The 25465-nt window shown below is 37.2% G+C and overlaps 1 protein-coding gene across 2 annotated transcripts in view; it reads left to right on the top strand.

The window, feature by feature from the left end:
- The window catches only part of SMARCA2 (SWI/SNF related BAF chromatin remodeling complex subunit ATPase 2), a 114380-nt gene that overhangs the window by 61367 nt on the left and 27548 nt on the right, over nt 1–25465 (top strand). For both annotated transcript variants that reach the window (XM_014881000.2, XM_088156229.1), the window contains exons 23-28: nt 171–217; nt 1504–1670; nt 5144–5307; nt 6057–6284; nt 9598–9675; nt 15188–15406. In XM_014881000.2, the coding sequence (XP_014736486.1) occupies nt 171–217; nt 1504–1670; nt 5144–5307; nt 6057–6284; nt 9598–9675; nt 15188–15406 (903 nt within the window). The remainder of the gene's footprint in view (nt 1–170; nt 218–1503; nt 1671–5143; nt 5308–6056; nt 6285–9597; nt 9676–15187; nt 15407–25465) is intronic.

Raw genomic sequence — 25465 nt, 5'->3', positions numbered from 1 at the left:
ACAGGAGAACATTAGGCAGAGCACTGTTGCCACAAGGTGGTTTCCAAGAGTATGAACATCACTGAACTCAAATCCCACAATACTCATATATTTAATTTGATTTCTATAAGAACACATAATTTTTGGTTGCTTTGTAGTTTGTAATATTTTTATTGCTTATAACTTTGCAGGAGTCCTTTGCTGAACATCTGGGCTACTCAAATGGTGTCATTAACGGGTAACTGTTTTTCCTGCTGTCCATAGTGTTGTATTGGGATTAATAACACCGTTATTTTTCTGGAAGCTACATGTTAGGAAACTCAAGCATTTTACACAGAGGCAGAGAAAGTGCAGGGCACATATGTAGAGCAAAACCTAATAGTACTGGAAGTGTTACGAGATATTTTCATGACTGTCCCATCTCTTTCAGGATGGCCGACAGAAAAGACTCGTGTCTTCCTCCCCTTATTTTGAAATAATACACCATCGGAAATTCATAAGGATGATTCTTTAAAATATCTGTTAGGATTTTCTTCCCTTTCTTGTTACTTTTGCCTTCTACTTTTCCTTCTTTATTCTCTCTTTTCCAAATTAAAGTAGCATTTCTTCCGTTATCTGAAATGAAAAAGATTTGCTTTATTTTTCTTGACACTCAGTGCAACTTTCAAGCTAATGGATGCTTTCTAAACAAAAAGTGTGTATCATCCACCCAATTTTCTTCCTGTTTAGGTGTTAATGATAATTTTCTTTTCCTGATCTAGTATACCGGATTGTTTGTGTCCTTAGCTAGTATATCAGAATACTGTCTCTTAAACAGTTTAGTCTTTGGCTGATTACAGATGCGTGCAAATCAGAAGGCTGTGTATCTTCTGGATTTTGTGCCATTGCTAATGATATTTTGAGAGTACAGACTCAAGGTTAGAGAAAAGTTGCATGAAGTTTATTTCTGTAAAGTGTATTACTGTGGTGCTGATTTAGACATTCTGTTTATTTCTGTTCATTTTCTGGGTTATGGGTTGAATTTCAGTGCTAGGAGTCAGTTTTGCAATTCATTGCATAGAAGACAAAAGAGGAGCTAATCAAAGCAGCTAAACACTGTTAATGTGGACAATAAACAATAAAAAATAGTTGAGTGGGGGCTGTTTCCAATAAATGCCTGCTTAATACAATTTAAAACTGCGGTTGCAATTGAAAGTTTTTCTTAAAGCCAGTTGAAAACAAAATAGCAGGTGAATGTATTACCTTATAGAATGCTTATCTAGCTGAGAAATAACGTTTGTATTAATAAATACTGAAAAAGAATGATTGAAAGTCAAAACATATTTGTAATTGAATAAAAATCAGGAAAACAGGACTTCACATGTGTTTATTTTAATCAACGTGTAATTTTAAAGAAAGACAAGTGCTCTTAGTCTGTTTAGATAAAGTGAATTAGTCTTTTTGTTATACTCCGACGTGATAATGACTACAGACTTTTAAATGTGGGCTTATTCTGGCATTTACTGTGCTGCTTCTCTCCAACAGAGCTGAACTTTATCGGGCCTCAGGGAAGTTTGAGCTACTCGATCGTATTCTACCAAAGTTACGAGCTACTAACCATCGTGTGCTTCTTTTCTGTCAAATGACATCACTCATGACCATTATGGAAGACTACTTCGCATTTCGAAATTTCCTTTACCTGCGTCTCGATGGTAAGTTAAATGGCAAAAAATGATAAATATTAAGATAAGAGATAGCATCCTTCATTAGTTTGGGCATGGGAACCCTGAGCTCGCTCCCCAGTGTTTTCATAACAGTGCTGTGTTGTGACTATATGAAAGTGAAAACCAGTTCAAAATACTATTTCATAATCCTGCAAGTGTTAAATTATGCCAGTAGACCCTTCAGTGGCAGTTTACTAGAATTTCCCATATTCTTCCAGACAGGTACGGAGAAAGACATACTTCTGCTTCGGTAGAAGTAATTTTTTCTGTTTCTTTCAGTGTTTTCATTTATCTGTTTAACCTGCAGACCATTTGGTCAATGGATTATTTTTATAAACACTCAGGTCTGTTCTAGGAATGCAGATTATGTATGCATTTGCTGCTTAGAGGCTCGTCTCTTTTTCACACAGGGTTTAAAATCCAGAGCCTCAATCAATCATTACTATCTAAGTTGCCTGAAAATATTCTCATGACAAGAGATGATAATGCCAGTATTAAGCCTATATTCCAATGGAATAAATTCATTTTTATCTGTTTAAAATTCAACTGCTGTCCTTCACAGGGTAGCTGGATTTCAGTGTGATACCTGAATTTCACAGGAAGATCAAAGCCTCAATTTCTTCATGTGTAGATATGTTTTATTTACTTCAAATGAAAAGATGGTTTAGAAACATTTTAGATACTAATATCTTTATTCTATTCAGTATCTCTGTTGAGTGTTCAATATCTTTGTGGATAATCTGGATGAGGGGATTGAATGTACCCTCATTATGTTCACAGATGACACCAAGCTGGGTGGGAGTGTTGTGCTGGAGGCCAAGAAGGCTCTGCAAAGGAAACTGGACAGTCTGGATCACGGGCTGAGACCAGTGGTGTGAGGCTCAGCAAGGCCAGTGCTGGGTGCACTGGCCCAGGGCGTGTCCAGGTAGCCAAGAAGGCCAATGGCATCCTGGCCTGTTCCAGCACTAGTGTGGCCAGCAGGAGCAGGGCAGGGATTGTCCCCCTGTACCGATTGAGTACCCGCTGGAGAGGCCATACCACCAGTTCTGTGTCCATTTCTGGGTCCCTCACTCCAAGAAGGACATTGAGGTGCTGGAGCATGTCCAGAGAAGGGCAGTGGAGCTGGGTCTGGAGCTCAGGTCCCAGTAGGAGTAGCTGAGGGAGCTGGGATTGTTTAGCCTGGAGAAGAGGAGGCTCAGGGGTGAGCTGATCACTCTCTACAACTCCTTGAAGGGAAGGTGTAGCCAAATGGGCGTTGGGCTCTTTTCCCAGGCAACCAGTGACAGGCAAGAGGACACAGTCCTAAGCTGCATCAGGGGAGGTTCAGGTTAAACTTTAGGAGGCATTTCTTCACAGAAGGGGTGATTTGACATTGGAATGGCCTGCCCAGGAACCTGGAGAACTCACCGTCCCTGGAGGTGTTTAAGGAAAGATTGGATGTAGCGCTAAATGCTGGGGTCAAGTTGGCAGCGTGGTATTTGATCAGAGCTTGGACTCGGTATCTCAGAGGCCTTTTCCAATCCATTTGATTCTTTAATTGATTCCCGTAATTGTATGAAAGAAAACTAAAAAATAGCATATCCCACCTGAATTTTAAACCTGTTTGAAGAAGTTTCAATTTTGGTCTTCTTCCATGTTGATGATCTTTGCCTCATACTGAGCTTCTTAAACAGTGACCATTTTTACTTAATATTTTATCTCACACATTATAGTACTACATAGGACCAGCAGCATTTATCAAAATACTTTTTTAGTAGAAAAGCAATGATTTAAGATAAATATAAGTGAGACTTGAAGTTTCCTCTGAATATTTTTAACAGTATTTTAAACTGACTTTTAGCTTCATTCTCTATTCAGAAGAGAAAGTAGTACCAAGATGTATTCTCATCCTTTACAAATACTAATGTACATGAAGTTGAACCAGTATTATCCTTGAATGTAAAATTAGGTTATGAAATAGATACACAAATGAGCTACATCACTGTGCCATAGAATGCCAAAAACATCTGAAGAGCATATTAGCATGCTAACAAAGCCCTCTTCACACCTCTGGCCTGCAGGTGTTTTAATACTTCTGTTCAATAAAGATAAATTAGATTGCATTTTAAATGTTTTAGATTACTTTACATCGTGTATTTTTAAATTAATTCTTTTTCATGCCAGAATGTTTATGGCAAGACAGTGGTTTATGGTAAATACACCTCATTGCCTTTTTCAGGTAGTTTATTAAATTAGATAAACCCTTTTTTCTTCTTTTCCAGTTTCATAATGATAGATATCTTCCATACTGAGATTCAGTCTATCCAGATTCTGTCCAGCTGTCTTCATACATGAGGTGTTTCATCCCCAGTTCATGTGCTTATTATGGGGTTCATTGTGTCAGCAGTGGACCAGTAGTTTGACTGTGTGATTGTGGGGGCTACAGGTGGGATGGAGTTAATTTTTCTCCTAGTGGCCCATGTAATACTGTGCTTTGTATCTGTGGTTCAGCAGGGTTTATAGCACCACCAGTGACATCACCCCAGTGTTTGACTATTGCTGAACAGCACTTGCAGTGTCAGGGCTTTCTCCCCAAATACCCCTCACCCCCGAGGTGATTAGGCTGCACTGGACTGGGACCCAGATGAGACAGCTGACCCAGGTTGACCAAAGGGTTGTGAACAGCAATAAATCCTGAGGATGCACGGACATTGCTTGTTATGGCATTTGTCCAATTAGTCATTACAGGTACTGAGGTGTCCTGCTTCCCAGGAAGCAGCTGGACATCTGGTTGCTGCTGAGAACTGTCAATAAATTCCTCTTCTCGTCCTTGCATACATACCTTTCACTTTCATTAAGCTGCCTTTATCTCAGCACAGAAACTTTTCTGTCTTATTTCCTCCCCATATACTGCTGAGTTTGGGGAGGCAGGGGGTTTTATCTGGAAGCCAGGTGGGAAACAACCAACCATAGTAATAAAAAAAAAATAGTAATTTCATCTTCTATAGATAAATCACTCTTAAGATGGGACATTTTAAGAATTTGCAGTCTTTTGGTATTAACTATGACTCCAAAGGCATATAGTGACATTTTGATAAATCTCTATGTAAGTGGCTTTTAAAAATATTTAATGCTGCTGTAGCCAGAAGGCATTAATCAAAACTAGGGCTCTCTTCTGTTTGTATATAGTAGCTTCAATTGAAATTTATGTGAGTTATAAAAAGTTATAACAATGTTAGCCAAAATTTTAAGATCTATTTTGGAAATGTCAAAACAAATGCATTTAAAGAGACCTTTAGAAGTCCATGTCAAAGGTGTGGTAGGCAGTTGACCTAAACATTCAGGGCCAGCGTTAGGGAAAATGTGGCAAAGATGTCAAAAAGCCATGTGCTGAAATAACCCTTTCATATGTACATTTTGCAACAGACATTTTTATGTATATTATTTCAGTTCACATCTTTATTATATGATTTTTTTTTCAGGCACAACAAAATCAGAGGATCGAGCTGCTCTTTTGAAGAAGTTCAATGAACCTGGATCACAATACTTTATCTTCTTGCTGAGTACAAGGGCTGGAGGACTAGGCTTAAATCTCCAGGCTGCTGACACCGTTATAATCTTTGATAGTGACTGGAATCCTCATCAGGTTATTTTTATTTTCTTATCTTCATGAAATGTGTAAAGAATCCCTGATATTTTTTGAGTTGCTTATTTAAATAAATGATATAGCCTGGGATTAAAGGAAAAAATACAAGTAAGAGATAAAATGCGGCTTTGAGAGGAATTAGTGAGACAAACTGCCACAATAAGGAAATGTTTTGGTTTGAATTGGTGGACTAATTCTGTGCCTGCATATGTATTTTATCTGAGTCTTGGGGTGTCCTCAGTGCTAGGAGCATATAAACATGCTTCATTTGTATAACTGGACTCATTCTTTAACCCTTAGGATATAATAACCAGCTCCCTAGCCTTTGTTAGGTAGTTTGCAGTACTTTAGTTAAGGCTACGCTGAATGCTACCTCTATCACAAAATTAGGTGACCATGTGACTGAGTAGACTCTGCGTGAGTCACTGAACTTACTCTGTGGTGGTTAGTAGTACATACAGATTATCAGAAAGAGAGGATATCACACCACTTGCACTTATTTTAAAAAAGTCAGAAGCAGTAATGAATTACGCCTTTGCCACTTTGTTTTTCTTATTTGTAAGAAAGTAAGGTCAGTATCTATGGAAGTACATAGTTATGCATGTGTTTTCAGCTACTGTGCAAATGTATGCAAATCACATCGTACTCAATGGCCACATGTAAAAGTAAGGGAGGCAAGACTAAGAAGAGTTTTAATATCTGTGTTCACTCTCTCTGTTAAATTACTCTCTGTGTTCTTTGCCTAACAGGACTTGCAGGCCCAGGATAGAGCTCACCGAATTGGTCAGCAGAATGAAGTCAGAGTCCTGCGACTGTGCACCGTGAACAGTGTGGAAGAGAAGATACTTGCTGCAGCAAAGTATAAGCTGAATGTAGATCAAAAAGTTATTCAGGCAGGAATGTTTGATCAGAAATCTTCAAGCCATGAAAGGAGAGCATTCCTACAAGCTATATTGGAGCATGAAGAAGAAAATGAGGTAAGGTAGTTAGAAATAACTACTAAAAGAGAGTTTTGGGAAGTATTGACTCTTCTATTATTCATCATTTATCAGTATTTTCATAACTCTTGAAATTAAAAATTTCATTATAATTTCTTACTGTCCAGTCAGAGAAATAACCTATCTTTTATCTTTTTTTATGGTCACAGTAATAGGTTGTAACCTGTTATGGTTATGGTTAAATCTTAGTGTAGGATTAGGCTTTGTAATTTAAATCCCATTTTACCCTTCATAATTTTGGCAAATAATTGCAATCAAACAAAGAATTTTTCCAGAACAGATTATAAACTATTTCCTAACTCCAATATGTATGTTCAGCTAGGCAATTTGATTTTTTGGCATGCTGGGTAGTTTGTACTACCTAGCTTCAGTTTTGAAGGACTCTGCTTACTGTGCTTCATTTGGAACCTCTTTAAGAGTTAAGATATGCCTTGATGTGCCTTGGGCTTAGGACAAGCCATAAAGTAACTGTTTTTTCTGGTTCGTGTTGAACCTGGACTTCTCATCACTACTTCCTCTTTGAGAAATAATTAGCTGCTTGAAAAGAGCTGTCAGGTCTTTTCTTGTAGTAATGGGAAGTGAGGTTAGAGAGTCACTGAGTGTATGTCCCTCTCTTTTCATTATGTTCTTTTATGGAACTGCGAGTGTGGAATGATGAACCTGTTCTTTCGTCTGTCACTGCAGACTCCTCTTAATTTGAACAAAATTCAGTATTTGGACAAAAGCTGTATTTGGGAGCAATTAAATAAATGTATCAGTTATACTGATGACACACAGAGAAATTTTCGATAAGCTCTGACTTTTTCCCACCTTGAAAATACCCTGTACTGGTTAAAGACAGAGCTTTTGGGACCAATCTTGCCTCTGAGTGGGGCTTGTATGTCTGAATATGGTGCACACTGATAGAAGATTCTATAGCCTGTGTTTCACTGGCATTCTTCATTGCATGGAGTAAAGTTTCAAAGATGGAGGAATTTACTTCTTCAGTCATTAATCCTTTTGTACAAACTCTGCATTGTGCACTTAGAAAAGCATGGTTAAGATGAAATTTTGTATTGTTTTAGTATTTTTCATAGAAATTAGGGTGGCAAACATTTTTATTAGAAATTTGGTGATGCACATATATACCATTTTTGATTAAGTAAACCTGTAGTTCTAAAGCAGACCACACTTCCTATATGAGTAGATAGATTAACTTGAAATCAGCAGACACTTTCAGTAATCCTGTAAGTTTTTTTAAAAAGTAGGAGTGTATTTGTTTCTGAAGCATTTATCTGTCAGTGTTTCAGGAGTCAGGGCTGCAGCTAAGGCTTATGTGACATGCCTTATTTAGTAGACAACTTGAAAACAATTTGTTTCTTGTGTGTTGTTGAAATATACTTGATCTGCCATGCTGAAGCAAGCAGATTTAAATAAGGTTTATTCTCCATAGCCCAGCATCAGTCTTTAAAGCATTGATGTTGCCATCTGACTCCTAGCTGAAGCTTTCAAGTAATACATCTTTGTAAACAGAGACTATGTAAAACTCTGCCCAAACACTCAACCTCTGGAGGACTAAGAGGAATTGAATTTGCATCATCCTGCACTGGTCAGCCATTTCTCTTTCATTGCAGTAGCACTGAGTATTAAACGGGAGATTGAATCTCTTAATTAAAAGTTAAATTATCAACAGTACTGACACAGCTTTGACTGCAAATGTGGACTGGCACATCTAACGAAGATACTGTTTACTGATCATCTAGTTAAATATTCTCATGCTAAGCATGCTTTAAACTCTTCACACTGGTATGTAGAGTACTATGTTCTGTTCATAGTTTTTTAGTAGGTTTTTTTTTTTAGTTCAGCATCAAGGCTCCCCTTATTTCTCTTTCTTTCTTCTTTTTTTGATCTTTCTTTTCATTTAGCAGTACTAGATAAAGCAGAGAGGTAATTTCTGTGTATTTAGAAAGATTCATGAGAATAATAGCAAGATATGACAAGTGATTAGAAGTTACTTGTTCATAGTGTAATTTTTTCTTGGCACTCGAGTTTTATATACAATTTTTTCTTCTGCCAAGCTGCCTGTTTGGCAGCAGGGTTATTCAGCCTAACTGCTGATAATGTAGCTGTAATGTTACAACTTCTACTGTGAGATCACTTCTTTGTTTCAGGACAAAAGTTACTCTGAGATAATAAGGAAGTATGTGGACCCTTCCTGATGGTCACGTTTACAAAATAATCTTTTTTTTCTCTGTCTGTGTAACCGTGTGACTTCCTTTTCATGAACAGTGAAGGAGCAGTGACTCAAAGTGAGAAGAACTAGCTCTCTTAATCACTTTCCCAGTTGCCCACTTTATGTTGAAACTTATATGTTCATTGAGTTACAAAGGTGTTCCTTTAGAATTGCATTAATGAGAGGTGTTTCGGGTCTTTTTCTGCAGTGTAGAAATCCAGACACTGGGGGGAAGATGCGTGGATATATAAATGACTTCTTATTTCTGAAAAAAGCTACAAGATATTAGCTTTTTGGATGCTACATGCAGTATTCTATAGTCCCATTAAAAAAAATGGGTTCAAAACATGAGTTTTTAAGAAGAATTATAGGTCTGTAGCATAGTGTAGCATAGGTTCAGAGTGAGCTGTTGTCTGTGGTTTCAGAATAATTCAGAGAGGAAGACTGAACATTTTGGGCTGTAATGGTTTCAGCTTTAACACCTTCAATTGAACACTACAGTTCTAAATTGTTTTTCTAGTGTCTGTTTCTGTTTTTATGAAATAATCCATTTTGTCTGCAATAAAAACTTCACATCTCAATTTGTAAGCTGAAAATGGTCAAGAGAAAGTGATTCAGCAGGGTTATTTTTCAGGCTAAAAACATGCTTCATTCTTGTAATTTTTTTTCATTTAATCGGAAATTTTTCAGTCTCCTTGCTTTGATGGGAAAAACCTCAAACCTCTAGAATGGTATTTCTGAAGTACTGTAGAGTAGCAGAACGGAAATACATGCATTTTAACCAAAGCACTAACTGTGCTTCTGACCCAGGAAAACCACAACCCAAAATTTCCTGATTTTGTATTTGGTCATTTCCTTATTCTCAAATTTTGAAGGTAGTAATAAGTCTCATTTGTCATTCTCACTGTGTTATTTTGGTGCTTCTGAATAGCTGAACACTTTAAAAGGTTTAGTTTCAGTTTAAGTGCTTCACACGTGTTGTCAGTGAAAGAGGGTCAGTGGAGCTCTGAACTGATGGAGGCTTTTACTTCGAGGTGCATGTGAGTACTTCCTAATAATTTTATGCATCTTTCTAACCAGGAGGAAGATGAAGTTCCTGATGATGAGACTCTGAATCAGATGATTGCTCGACGTGAGGAGGAATTTGATCTCTTTATGGTAAGGATGGTGTAATCATAAAAATATCATCTTCTCTAGTGTTTTTAATAAAGGCCCTAACCTTTTTGTCACTCAACTTTGTCAAAACTTTACTGGAGAAGTAGATTTTATTTACCTGCATTGTTCATCTGATGAAAGAAGTTTAGTCTGCTTAAATATAGAGTTACTCAAATGACAGAAGGACTTCAGAGATGCTTGCTGTTAGTCGAGCAGTGGTAATCTGAAGGAAGGGTTTGGCACAACCTGAGACATTTATAGTGCAGAAATATTGGTCACAGTTTGGCTTCCTAATTCTACAGCATACTTTTACTGTTCAGCATCTCTTCTTACTTTTGGACTTTGATATTGGCAAGGACAACTATAGGAACTTAACAAGGTCGTAAATTAGTAGACTAACAATGCTGTTTCTTGGTGAGTTAACTGGGGTATTGTTGATGGTTTTGTCAAGAATCCAGTTAGTTGCATCTCTGCTGCTACAACTGTTGAACAGTTACCAAATAGAGCTAGTGGTTCTACTGTGAGCCAGGCCTTTTTATTACCTCCCTTTTTGTTTATGCTACTGCAGCACTGATGGAATAATTTCTGAAATGCCTTTTTAGGCATGGCTCTTGCCTTTTAGTGTTTGTACAGTTTGAGGATTTTTAGAGGACCTCTGGGCTTCGCTGACACCAGTAGAGGGAAATACTTAAGTACTGAAGGTAAAGCACCATGCCCTCTAATTGTACAGAGGCTGTTTTCTTCTGCAGTGTAGAACAAGATGGACATTTCTATGTACATAAATGGAAGTGTATCTAGTGGTATCCACAGAAACAATTGTTAGTAGGACCAACACAAAACCTGTGTACCTAGTACAGGTTTTTAGTTCTTTATTGTCTTCTGCTCAGGAATTCATCTGTAAAAATTTACTGTTACACGAGCATGCGGGGCCCTCTACATAAATTACAACTGTTCACATGCACTGTTGGAAAAGGCCTTATTCCCCCGTATGATTGTTATCATTGCTGACTTGCCAGTTTAGTGTTCTTGTGCTAAGCTTTATTAAAAATTACCTCAGAACTGAAATCACTAAAGCCAGGTTGCAGAGAAAAGGATGCTTACAGACACCTATCTTTTTAAACTTTCCAACAGTGATTTGCGTGTAAGGAGATTTGCATGACACAAGCCAAGGGGCGGCCATTTGATCCAAAACTCAGAAAGAAAGAATTTCGTCTGAATTATTGGCTGAACATAGCCTGAGTTCTGTGAAAGTGGATTTGCTGCTAGAAAAGAGCTTCTGGTTTCTCCTTCAGACCCAGAAGGAAAGATCTAATCCATGATTGAAAGTAGTTGATCAAGTCTGTTTGCTTCAACTTCTAGTATTAAATTTGAAGGCTATTTAATGTAAAACAGTTGAGGAGCCTAGAGTAAAGACAGTATTCACAGAATCATAGAATATGCTGAGCTGGAAGGGACCCACAAGCGTCGGTTCCAATTCCTGGCTCTGCACAGAACACTCCAAGAATCACACCACATGCCTGAGGGCACTGTCCAAACATTTCTTGAACTCTGTCAGTTTTGTCCTGTGTCAGTTTCTCTGGGGAGCCTGTTCCAGTGCCCAAACACCCTCTGTGTGAAGAACCTTTTCCTCATATCCAGCCTAAACCTCCCCTGATGCAAATTCAAGCCATTCCCTCAGGTTCTGTCACTGTCACCATAGAGAAGAGATCAGTGCCTGCCACTCCTTTTCCTCATAGAAGAGCTTGACTGCAGTGGGGTCTGCTCTCAGTCTTCTCCAGACTGAACAGACCAAGTGACCTCAGCCTCTCCTCATACAGCTTCCCCTCAAGGCCCTTCAGCATCCTCATTGCTCTCCTCTGGACCCTCTGTAGCCTTACCTTAGGCTATTGTGGCAGCCAGAACTGTCCCCAGCACTCGAGGTGAGGCTGCCTCAGAGCAGAGCAGAGCAGGACAACCCTTAGCTGGCTGGTGATGCTGTGCCTGGTGTCCCCCAGGACACAGGTGGCCCTTGTGGCTGCCAGGGCACTGCCAAGGCAGTCAGCATGCTGACTCATTGGAACTTGCCATCAGCCAGGGGCCCCCAGGTCCCTTTCTGTGGCACTGCTTTCCAGTGTCTCCATCACCAGTCTGCTGTACTTCCAGGGCTCCTCCATCCCAGAAGCAGAATTTGGCTCTTGTGCTTTTTGAACTTCATATGGTTAGTAATTTCCTAGTCCTCTCATTTGTCAGAGTCTCTCTGCAGTAACTCCCTGCTTTTGAGGGTGTTACCCTTACAGTTTTTTCCTGTCTATGAACTTGCTTAGTATCCCTTCACATCCTGCATTCAAGTAATAATTCATGAAGCTATGTGGGCTGAATTTATGTTTTTCATATTGATTTATGTGGAAGTTTTTAAGGAAAACTAAGGAGTTGGTAGTAAAAGTTTTAAGAGGCAAAACTACATTCTTTAAATGCCAGGGGTTTGAAAATAGTAAGACAGAAAGATTGTAGTTGAATATTAATGGCTAAGAAACAATTTAAATGGCCAATATAAAAATGGGTTTTAATTTTTCTAAACTGTTTCTTTTTAAAATAAAAATCTGAAAAGGAAGTTTGGCAGTCAGAGCTGTTTGGTTTTTTTATCAGTATTTCAAGTCTTGCATAGTCACATGAAGAGCAAAAGGTAGTCTGTGTTCTCCTTACTGTAGTGATACCTGTGCCATCTCATTCCCTTTTAAAGTTGTGCATATGTAATCAGAATTCAGGAGTCTGCAATACCCAACAAAAAAAAGTGTTTGGGTTTGTTCATTTAATTAGTCCTAGGTGTGTAAAAGTATGTATTTTACTAATTTGAAGTGAGCAGTTCCAAAACAATCTACAAGAGAGATCATTTCCATGAGCACCTCTTCTGTAGTCACTTTGCAGGTTAGAAGTGTTGTTTGACACAGTACCTGAAATGTAGCTGTAGAGTAAATAAACTGTTCAGAAAGAAGTTACAGGTGTACTTTGTTCCTGTGACTTTTAGAGGCTTCACAGTGTAAACAAATTCAGAAAATACTCAAAGAAAAATCAGTGGGTTTTTGTGATCTGTACAACTCTTGTCATTTCATAAGAATGCTTCAATAAGTTACTTTTCTGGAAAAGAAATAGTTCCTTTTAGTGTTAAAATTGATTAAATAAAGTAAAGAAAACATTAAAAAACACTGATTTTTTGGATCTAAAAAATGCCTTTCAAGTGGAAGGCCAAATGGGTACCAAAACTCCAGTTGTGCTAATACAGTTAGTCTTCTTGAAGCAAAAAAATGGCAAGCTAGTAGAACTGGGTGTGTAAATTACTTTTTTTACACCGAGTGGCTTGGATGTTTTTTTCAAGGACTCTCGCAGTTATAATTTGGAAGGTTTTACACTGAGTGGTTTTGATGTTTTTTCCAAGGACTCTTTTAGTTAAAATTTGGAAAGTTTAAGAAAACCATTCACAATTCATGGGACAGCAGTGCTCCATGGTTTTTCTAAACTGGAAATTTTAGGCCTTGAGTATGTCTACATTCAAGCTCTTTGCTTAGGTTTAACTATTGGTAGCATATTAGGCCTTATTGAGGACAGTGAACATATAATTATTTTATTAGTCATATAAAAATAACGTAGATATCTTTTGGAAGTACAGATTTTTGAAAGATACGGGAAGACAGAACCAGAAGTTTCCCAGATGTAAATATGGTTTGAGTAGTATCCTCAGAAAAAAAGAGTCAGTTTGTATCTCTGGTATCTCAGATTATCTGAGATTGTCTTTAATTTTCCTTCCCACGTGCTTTTTATCAGAAAACAGCTTTTATAATACACTATCTTACTGTTCAGTCTTTGTGTTAGACAAAGAAGCATGATCATTGGGGAAAAAATGGGAAGTTTCAGCATTGACTTCATGTTCTTAATGTCATTAAAATATGATGTCTGTTGACTTCACTCAAGTTCTCTGCTAAACAATAGAAATAGAGAAGTCTTTTCATTTATCCCATTTGAGCTGTCTCTTGATGCAGCTTTCTGGTTGTCATGTTTGCAGTAAACCAAGCCACATGTTTGGCTTGAATGACACACTTTTTGAAATTAATTCAAATTGAATAAGATTTTCTTTAAAAGATGAAATATAGAAGTCTGCACAGCCCTTCACTGTTGTCTGAAGTAATAGGGAACAGGGATAACACCCATATATTTATAGTTACTTCAGGAATGTAGTTGGACGTGTAGACCAAAGGCACACATATTGTGTTCTATTTTTCACTGAGTTTAGAAATCAGATACCGCACAAGGCAAGATGGTGAAAGCAGATTGCAAGATGCACTTCCTGAGGTAGTATTTTAGAAATGCACATGTTTGAAAAGTGCCAAGATGAGAGGAGATTCAGCATATTCAATGATGCCATCACCAAGTCTCAGTTTTTAAATTTGTCTGAGTTTGAGCTGTCCCTCTGGAGAGGGATACCTCTGGATTCATGCATGTCTCTGTTTTGGCTAAGGTTGTAAAAGGATAATATGTCTAGTTGGCATCATGTGTTAAGTGCAGCATCATGTACACAAGGGAGACATTTGCACATAATTGAGAACGGTTTTATGAAGGTTTAGTGGTCAAAGCAGTAGTTCCTTATGATTCTACAGCCAGTTCTGATGCACGTCTATTTGCATATTTTTTTCAAATACAAAATTGAAATGTTGGTGGCCATCTGGTTGTTTTCTCTGCTTAGCAGCTGATTACTGAGTGTTAAGTACTGTATGACTCTTCAAAAGGCCTATTTGAATTGCCTATTCATATTTGATTTTGAGTACTTAAGACAATGCAGATGCAATTCATGCGGCCTAGTCAATAGAGGTAGATGCTTCCGGGAGGATTATAAAACACCTCACTGATGAAGGTACAGTGATGATAGGATGTATGGATGATAGGAATGTATCCTCTGTATCCGTGTCTGAGTTATTATTCACCACACCTGAAGTGAATGATTATTTAAATTTCAGCTGAAAGTCTTAACATTGCCTTCTAATGTTCTAAACACTTCACCTAAGCTATCCAATATTTTTGTGTTTTGATTTTTGTCTGGTACAGCAGTAAGATCGGAAAAAAAATCAGGGGTTCAAGCATGTTGGCTACGTGTAACAAGATTGTCTGAATTTATTAATTCTCCTTTGATTCTTTCTGATATTCAGGGTAACAAAACTAGTGTATTTTTAGTTACTCTTTTCAGTTACGTAGTAGTAGAAGATTATGGGGACAACAGTGTTCTTGTGTCACCTGGCTGTGTGTTGTCTTAGTTCCTTCAGTGAAAGCTAGTTATGAAGTAGTGAATATGACTGGAAATGAACAATTGAGCGTAGCATTTTCTTTTTACAGCAGCATTTTAGAAGTATTTAGGAATATTTTCAACAGGAGATACCTGGGAAGGATTTTGTTTAAAGTTTCAAGTGTTATTAGAGAGGTGGGCATTGACATGGTTCACTTAATAATTGCTTTTAAAACTTTTTTAACCTTTTGCCAATTGCTGTTGCAGCGCATGGACATGGATCGTCGCAGGGAAGATGCCAGAAACCCTAAACGTAAACCTCGCTTGATGGAGGAGGATGAATTACCATCCTGGATTATTAAGGATGATGCTGAAGTTGAAAGGCTTACATGTGAGGAAGAAGAAGAGAAAATATTTGGAAGAGGATCCCGTCAGCGCAGGGATGTGGACTACAGTGATGCTCTCACGGAGAAGCAGTGGCTGCGGGTAGGTTGTTGGTTGGTTGGCTGTTTTTTACACTTGAAATTTACTCATTTGTAGTGGGTGTTTCATTTCATTTTGGAGACTGCACCAGGGATAGCACAATTTTAGGCCTAAAATATCTCATTATCCAGCTTCTGCTGCTATGTTGAAAATATAAATAAATTTTGAACTGCACTGCATAAACTTAAATCGGTGTTACTAAATGCTGAGTCAGGACTATGATAGCGTTTATTGGAACTGTTCTTATTTCCATGGGTCTTATATCTTCAGGTGCTTTTGTTAAGTGTCGTCTTTCAGATACATGAATTATTCCAATATTCATGAAAACTGTAAGTCAGTGTATATTAAAACTTTCTGTGCCAAGCTTATTATATTTTTAAATACCTCTATTTAATCCTTTTAAGAATTCAGAATTTTTCACTTAAATTTTCTTTCTCTCAGGCTATTTAATTTCCAAGTCTCGAGCATTTATTGGCTCCACTGAGATCAATATATTTGATAAATGATTTGAGAATTTAAGACCCGAAAGCGAAGATTCTAGACTTTAACACCAAATCTGAGATTTGTCTCTTGCTGTTCTTTAAAATCTACATTCAGTGAATAATAATGCATGTGTCTTTTCAGTGTGGTAGCAAGAGCATGGTAAAGAGGTGAGGAATGATTGTTGGAAAGGTTTTTCAGAAATTTGGTGATAGTATGATTTCCAAAACTTATAAATAAAGTATTCTAAGTGCAAAACTAATTTACATGGTTTGACAGAGTAAGTTTTGTTGTAGAATGATTGCAGACAATAGCAACAAGAATATATACAATGTAGACTTTGTGTATCATTTGATAAAGATAGGTAAAAATCTTACCTACTTTAAAATGGGATGTCTGGGAGACTGCATTGTGCAATACTGTTCTAAGAGCTAATCCAGACCTGTTGCTTAGAGGATAAAAGGCCTGAATTATTCACCAGCTGTAAATTTAAGCAAGCCTATGAAACTACAGAGGTTTGATACCTTGCATCTGCAAGTAGTCAGTGGAGAAGAAAGATCTAGAAACATAACTCCTGTTTGGATTTTTGAAGATCTGCCTTATCCTACACTGGAAGTGCTTGCAGTATAGTGTACGTCTACTCAGGGTCAGTTTCAGTTACTTCTTTTAATGATGGAACACACTCGCTGTGGCAGCATAGAAGTTAGCTTTGGCTTTTGTGTTTTGTGACTTGAGTTGGCTGTAATAGTTGTTTTGAGTGCTTTATTGTCAAAAACGGGAGGCCAGAAAGAAATCATCTGATCCCTGTCATAGTGTAGGCAGAATCATCCAGTCCTGTGTCATTTACAATAGAAGTTCAGGATCTGAACCTCTTCTAGGCATTTTTGAGCAATGAACTTAGAAGTCTGAAGTGTGTTGTTTTTAACTGTTTGGCTTTTTATTATATTTTATTTGAATTTTCCTGTTGCATTTTAAGCTAATTACATTGTCCTAGTAACTCTACTCTGCAGAGGAGCCTGATACCACTGTTTTTTTAACATTTCTGTGTGTCATAGAAGAGTTGTCTCCCAGCTGATTAAATTTGAAAGGTTAACAACTGTGTTTATGCAGTCTTTTCTGTAGTTCCTATTTTCTAGATCTCTTGATTGTTTTTACTGACTTACCATAGTTGTTCTATATGTGACTGACATCTTTCTACAAGTTTAATCAAAAGCTAGGCATCCGAATTCCAGATGTAGCATAATTTGAATTAAGAGGAGTTCTTCTGTGTAACTTCTGTGGTATTTATACCTCATAGTCCAGTAATTCATTTTCTAAAAAGTATTGTCTCATGTTAATTTTTTGATCCAGTGTAAGACCTTAATCCTTTTCTGTGGCTCTACTTCCTTACCAGCTTTTCCAAATCATGTTTCATATAGTCAGTCTTTCCTTCCTAAGAGGATTTAGCATGTGACCCTGTTGAATAATTTTCAAGTTTTTTCACCAAAATTACTCCAAATTTTAAGCCTGTCCTTGGGTGAACTTCTGGTCAACTTAGTGTTCTCTTGAGATATAGTAGGCATACCTGCTATTTTGTCTTTCTAAAGACACTAAAAACGTTGAAGTGAAGTGCTGGATCATTTGATAAAAAGCTATAAAGAGCTACTCTGAAAATAATTTCTTAGCAGGTCCCCATTACGCTTGATAGTAATTGTTTTCATTCTTTGTTTCTGAAAGTATTGGTTGAGGTTGAGTTAGAAATCTTGCTAGGCAAGATGGCACATGCACTAAGCCCTTTTTCACCATGGCTTGCTATTCTGTTAAGAGAAATTATTCTCCCTTCTCTCTGTTGAGTAATTAAGCATGTTTTCAAATTAGCTAAGTTGCTTTAGGACAGACTGCTTCATAGCAGAAGCAATTACTTCTGTAAGTCTACTATATACATAGTTTAACCTGCTTTCAGGTGCACTTGAGGGTGTGATGAAACAAATGGATGGAAGCATAAGAATTGCTAATACTTTTTGGTCTCTTCAGTGGAATTTATAGTGTAACATTGCTTGTGCACATTCAGAATAAATCAACCTCATTAGGTAGATAATAAAACGTAAGTAAAGTTTTCGGGGTTTTTAAAATTATTTTGTTTCGTGTGTGTGGAACAGAGTTCTTTGTCACACCCATTGCGCTCTCAGCAGCAATGTCACTTTCATGACATCTCTAGAAGATGTCATAATAGTGTACAACATGTTCAAGGGAATACTTAACTATATAAACATAAGAAAGGTGGTAGATATACTTTTATAAGCATCAGCTTCTATCTACTTTATAATCACTTGTATCTTATGATTTCTTCTCTGTAACCTATAATAGTGTCATGCGTAACACATGAAAACTGTGAATTGTTTGTTTCATGTTAACTTGGATGCAGTGAACTACTTCACATCAGTAAGGCACCCTTTTAGCTATGTGCTGGGTCAAGCCGTTTTCCAAAAGTAGCCATGGGCCTATTTTTATTGCAGTATTACAAAAGAAGACTTACCAGCAGCAAGGGACGCCCCTAATTTCTTTTGCTGTGGCTGCTGTTGCAGCTTTATAGCTATCTTCTCGTGAGGTTTTCTGAGTAAAACCTTTCATTTCTGATCAGTAAGGTGGTTTCATAATATTGGTGCATAGTCCTGAGCTGTCTCTTTTATGTCTTGGGGAGTTGACTAGATCTCTTCCAAGGAGTTTTGCCTCATTCAGCAGCCACAGCTCTGATTGTGGAGTAGTTGCAGGCTCCTTTTAAGTTAGACCCTGAACTCTGTGCTGGTACATGGAACACTGGACAGTGTAGTACTGGTCCTGGCAGATGCCCCACAGGACCTCAAGGACAGTGTACCTCGAAGTCTGTATGCATGCCTGTACACTGACCAAGTATGTCAAGCTCCCTTCTTGCTAGGAGACCAAGTACCTGAGTTTGGAAGCAAGGGACAAAATAATAACAAAAGCCTACGTGATCATAGGTGGTATTTAGTGCGATTGTGCTGCTGCCCAAACCAGACTGTAATTCATTGACAGTCTCCCAGGAAAACTCTTAGACAGAAACGGGCTTCATCACTAGCTGTCGCTGCAGCCCACTGTTCTATAACTGTTGGCATGGCAACCATATTTCCTTTAAAAAAAAAAATCTGGAAGGCGGAGTTTGCTTCCTGATCCTACAAAACATTTATATTCTGGAAGTATTTCATGCTCTAGCAGATTCTGTCCCTGCACCACTTCTAACAGAACTGCAAAATACTTTGCTGGTTCCCATGGCATGTTTTTTTTGAGAGGGGTCATCTCCAAAGAATTTGATTGCCTGAGACAGGCTTCAGGAAACAGAGGATTTGTTTGAGTAGGTAAAAGATCCTTAAGACTGTTGCATCTGGTTTCAGCTTCTTATGCAATTTGATTGCTGACTAGGTGACATTAATAAAGTCTTAGTCTCTAGTTGTACTTGTTAATTTGCTTTATATGTTGGCCAGGGAAACAATTAGCAGCGTCTCATTTATGTCATGTAGACACATAAAAGTCATGCTTGTTTTGCTGATCTAAAAATTGTAAGTGAAATACATGCGTTTGGTTTGTAATTAGTCAATCTTACTTAAAGAAAAACAGTACTGGCTTTCACTCATACAGAATATCTGGTGAATACTGTTTAACATAGTCATGACATAGGATTTGTTTATGTTTACTAAAGTTTTATGGTATAATAAACTACCTAGCAGGAAAATTTGGGGGCAAGTTTTTAACTGTTTCCTCATCAATTGTAACTTTAACTTTCTGATTTTACACACTCTCTAATAGTCTGTTAACAGACTATTGATAGCAGAGATAGTAAATTTGGGTTACCTTGAAGGTAAAACTTGCTATAAATTACTAAAAGTTTTCAAGTTTTGTGTTTTCTGAGAGAGCTTTACTTCTACATATATAAATTCAGAATCAATACTAGGAAAGTATTTTAAGACGTATTTTTTTGTAATCTGGAATGGTGAAATTCGGTTTTACAGTAATGTTTTGCTGATGGATAGGGTCAGAGACAGACACCAACTTAAGGAATAGTGTAATTTACTACAATGCAAAACTGCAAAGAATCCAAAAGGATAAGCTAAGCAGTGCGTCTAATCATAACAACAAAAAATGCCTATAGTGATAAAGAAAGGTTAGAGATCCCTACTTTACCTTTCATCCAGATCTGCATATCCCAGGGTAGGTGTCACAGTGAAGGACTGGAGAACCAGGTCAGGCAACTGGGAAATCCTGCAGTGCATCCACCTTTGCAGGCAACAGCTCTTCTGACTTCACTATGAGAATAGCCCAGCTTTTATAATAAGCAAGCTACCGTTACTTCTAATGTAGGAACATCAGGTTTTATCCTCCTATTGGGTTTCTCCCAAAGCCTTACCAGGGCTCAGTAAGGTACCAAGGGAACTGTCTTTGATCCTCCACCCCCAAACAAGGCCAGGTGTGGCCTTGTCTGGTTTCTAAATACAGAAAGGTAAATCCATGTTTCGCCAATGAGCAGGTACATACATCATATTGCTAATAATACTTCACTGATTAATGGATATGTATAATACTTGGTTGGAGGGTTCATCTAGAGGTTAGCTTTGGCACAGGGCCTGTTGTTCAGGCCTTACTACATTAAGTACTGAAATACATATGTGTAAAATTAGTATACAGTCTGTAGTTGTTTTAGTCTGTATTGGAAACTGAAATTCTTAGGAGGAGAAACGAAAGTTTTTACCCAGTGGATGGCGTGTGGTTATACCCTTGCACTCCTGTTTTTCTATCTTTGTTTATTCTCTGTAACATTTCTGGTTACAATTACAAAGTTTCCTGAGTTTCTGCTAAACCTGTTTTACAATCAAGTAAGTGGTGGTTGCACAGGACATTTGAAGAAAATTGCATTCTGACCTAAACCCTCTTCTGTAGTGTTGAATTGCAGATGCAGTTGAATTTGTTAAGCTGGGCGGGAAAACAAGTCACATTTAAAAGACTGTTACTGGAAGATTAAAAAGCCCACCATCCTAGGGTGTTGTCTGTTTTGTGACCAATGATCACCAGAATGCCCCAGGTACTATTTTCTAATGTTCAGTGTGAGGCTGATAAGTTTTATGCACGTGGAAGCTACTTTTTGAAAGGTTAGAAAGTTGGACATGACCTCAAGGCCTCATTAAACCAAGCCATTTTTATGTTCGGTATACATGTTATCTATCTTTCATATTCTTTTCATGAAATTCAGCTCAGAATCTACTTAAGAAGAGGAAAAAAGGGTACTTTCACATTGCAGTGAAATTAAAACTAGTGAAGCAGAAAGGGCATTTTCTTGGTTTTTCATGGATGAAGAGGGAATTTAAATGCATTTACCTGATAGCTTTGGTTCACTGTTTTGGCAGGATGGCTTTGTTAGTTTGTAAGGGAGAGAGCCTGATTCACGCCAGGTGGCTTTCTCAGAAATTCTTTTATCTTTTCTCAGAGGGTTGAGAGGGTTAAAACTGTTAATTTTGAAAACAAGAAAGTACTTTGAAATGCTTCTTCAATATTTCACAGAGACTCTCCATGAAAAAATTTTTAGTGTTTGATAAATATATTTTTTGTGAGACAGACTTCTAGTCAGGAAATCTGAACAGCTATTTGCAAGGCTTACTTATCAGTAAAACGTATAGGATTCTTCTTTTTTTCATTCTGTGATTTTGACTATACAATATTGCATATAAAGTACCATAACATGTTAACATGGCTTCAGGTAGAATTATACATCTCTTCTCCTCAAGAAAACATAAAATAGTAATGCCAAATAAGTACTTCTAAAAAATGTGGGCAGTACTGTTAGCATTAGAATAAAATAAACTTCGTTTTCTTTGAGTTAGCTGTAACCTCTGACATACCATGTTTATATAGCCTGGAAGCTGTGAGTTAAAAATCTGGTTTCAGGTTTTTTTGTATCATTACTGTTTCAAGTGCAAAATTTTTCATGGAAAGAAGTAGGCCCTGTGGTTAAGATGCCAGAAATACTCTCTATGTGGAGGGTCAAAATTCAGATCAGTTGCCTGGAGGAGTCTGAGGGGAGACCTCATTGCAATTACAACTTCCTCATGAGGGAAAGGGGAAGGGCAAGCACTGATCTCTTCTCTGTGGTGACAGTGACAGGATCTGAGGGAATTGTGTCAGGAGAGGTTTAGGCTGGATATCAGGAAAAGGTTCTTCACCCAGAGGGTGTTTGGCAGTGGAAGAGGCTCCCCAGGAAAGTGGTCACCAAGTCTGACAAAATTCAAGCAGCATTTGCACAGTGTTCTCAAGCACATGGTGTGATTCTTCTGGTGCTCCTGTGCAGAGCTAGGAGTTGAACTCTTCCAACTCAGGATATTCTATAATTCTAAAACTGAAACAAAACCAAATATTATGTAATTCACAAAAGCCCTAAGAGCAGAAGTCTGCATTAAAAGTCTAAAACATTTTTGTTGCTGGGGATGTATGACAATGGAACAAAAAGCAGCAAACATTTTAATGTTTGGGTCCACTGCACTGTTACGTTCTCTGACATGCCTTGACAATAACAATGATAGGTGATACACAGAAACTAACCTTCTGTCACCTATCAGTTTTTTAATAAAGGAATTATATTTTCAGATGTTGATTTGCATTTGCAAAATGGGTAAGTTACCTGTACCTCTCAAAGTACATATTGTGGCCAAAGTATTTATTCACTCTGTGAAAAGGGAGCCATTTCATATTTTTGCATCAGAGGCAAATTACAAGACCTTTGTTGTAAAAGGCTGTCTTCTGAAGGCAGACTTGAGCAGGTGATGGAAGGTTTTATGCTGATGTTTTTTATGCAGTACACATACAGACAAAAGTAATTCTTCTGATGGATTTGTGTATGTATGCAGAGCTGTTCTTTTTCCATAGAAAGTACTTCTATCGCAACTTAAATGATAGCAATTTGTCTTCTCTTGTGTGTAAACAAGTATGGAAGTACTAACTTAGCAGACATGGAAGAAGACAGAGGTTTCAGACTTGAGTTTCTCAAAAAGTATTCAGCCAATGCTTAGGCATGTCATGGCTGGCAACTTCCTGAGTCATCCTGAAGTACCTTGTTTGATGAGTACAGTAGTGTACTTCCTTATTCTAGCCTGTAAAATTTTAACCTTAAAAAAAAACTTACAAAAACTTTCAAGTAACCACAACCATGTAATTTTGTCCTGTACTCTGAAATTGGCATGTTTAGCAAGTTACAAATCATGGTTCCATGGATATTCATTATATATTCTTTTCAGTTACATCTGACATTTTTAGCTGTGTTTCAAATGCAGAACCGAGGACTTTGTTGTTGCTTACAGCCTTGCTTTAGTTTTTTGTATATGCACCTATACTCTACTATACCGCTATGCTATGCTATGCTATGCTATGCTATGCTATACTATACTATACTATACTATATTATACTATACTATGCATTATTTTGTTGTGAAACTTCATGTGCTCTTAAGTCATCGGCTATTTAGGAATCTTTGTGTTGCTTGTAGGTAATAGTTTGTGCTCATCGGATTGCGATTTGCATTGCAACTTATCCCAGAAGAACAAAAAAGCATTCTAGACAGATACTGGTCATGTTAGATTTCTACTTCTATATTGTAATGTGCATATTAAAGGGTCAGGCTCTGCTGTGAGTCCTGGCACAGCACTCAACCGCGTCAGTGCTCAAAGTTAGCATTACAACATACTGTTTTGGTATAAAATACATAAAAGATACATATAATTTAGCTTTTCTCAGCAAGTTTTCCAAATTTGACTTAGTTTCATTCCATACAGTCTTCCTCCAAACTCTTCTAAGTTATTAAAAAACTATATTGCAGTTGTCATAAACAGCTGCCTCCTATTATTTATTATTTAAATATTATTTTTATATTTGCTTGTATTTTTTAAGCAAATTTTTCTTCTTTTGCCACAGGAAATTAGTATTCTAACCTCTTGCCATATATTTCTGTCATACCATGCTCTCTTGACACTGTGTGCTTCCCATTCTTAATTGCCTCAGAGTACTTATATTAATAATGATAGACGTTTGAACCAAATTTCCCATGTTATTGCAAAAATCCTTAAGCTGTTTTCTCTGAATAAATAAATACAAGAGATCTGTGTACATTCACTTAAAAATTGTTAAACTAGAATGGTCTCTGAAATCTGTTGGTTTTTTTCCCTCACGCATTTATTTTTTGCAAGATACTTATCTATTTTGTTTTGAGGTTTTTTTTCTCAATATTGCTCCCATTAAGTTATGCTCCACATTTTATACTTGGAATAAAAGATTACTGCTTGAGAATATATGAATATACTTAAATATAAGAGAGAAGAAGAACATATGAAAGAAAGTACTTGATGGTATGACTATTGGCAATAGCTGAGTTTACTTTGACATATGTAAAAATGCCAGTTTAAGCTTTGTACTATAGGCTTCTCTCAGTACATTCTTAAGAGTAGATTTCAGGGTACAAAAAATGTATGCTCACCTTTAAATTAGAAGCCTTACATTAGTCTAGTAGTGTGTTAATCAAAAAGAGAGAAAACTTACACTGTTTTTCTGAACAATTTAGAAGGCACCACTGAATATCTGTTTACTTGAGAGATAAATAGTTCACTTATGGAACACTACTGATTTATCTCAAAATTAGTGATTCCAAACTGGAAATCTGCTTATCATGCCTTTGTGTTTTAGTCCTCACCTATGATGTTTCCATAATGGAAGAAAAGGCATCCTATTCGTTATAGGAAACACTCAACTAAGATATGGTATCTTGCTGTTCAGTATGTTGCAAAACAGGAGTTTGTAATGGCTTCTTACCTTATTCTAGTGCTTAGAATTGTCAATTCAATCTTTACCATAGAGCAGATGCCTGTTGCTGCAAATATTTGCAAAGTTCAGTGAAAGCAAATGCCCTGGAAAGAGCCAAGACTGCAGTTTCTTTGCAAAGAGCTGGTCTGATGGGGGTATAAACCCTGTCTTTATACCAGGTATTTTTCTGATTTAATTAGCAGAGTCTCAGAAAATAAGAAAGACAATTTTTTTTGAATGAAGAATGGCTGAATGCCTGGAAATTTTTTCAAAATACATTTTAAAAAATCTAATAATTCCCATTCTCTAAATTGAATTTCAAATTTTTTTTTCATAAGGAATAAAATCAAACAGAAGTCTATGTATAGTTGTTAGCATTATGAGCTGCAAAACATCATCCACACTGCTAGTCTACCTGTAAGTGACATTACAAAGTAACGATTTCCTACTCACAACAGAAGAATACCATGTCTATAAAAAGGTAAGTGTCAAGGGAAAAAAAGATAAATTAACATTGCTTAGAATTACCCAGAAACCTGCAACAGTAACAATATTTCGTGAAATGTAAGGTAAAATACAACTGTAAATACGTGCCTCAGAACTTGGAAGAAAAGCCATCCTGTGTAACTATTTATTTATTAGTAGTCAGATATAAGTGTGTTTCTGATTGGTTTTGTATCCATGATCTCCCTTGTAAAACAAACAATGTCTTAATCTGAGTGGGAGGTGATAATCCATAGAATGTTGAATTC

Source organism: Sturnus vulgaris, chromosome Z (assembly GCF_052056855.1).
Source record: "Sturnus vulgaris isolate bStuVul1 chromosome Z, bStuVul1.hap1, whole genome shotgun sequence".
Classification (NCBI taxonomy): domain Eukaryota; kingdom Metazoa; phylum Chordata; class Aves; order Passeriformes; family Sturnidae; genus Sturnus; species Sturnus vulgaris.
This window is presented reverse-complemented; position numbering and strand designations above follow the sequence as displayed.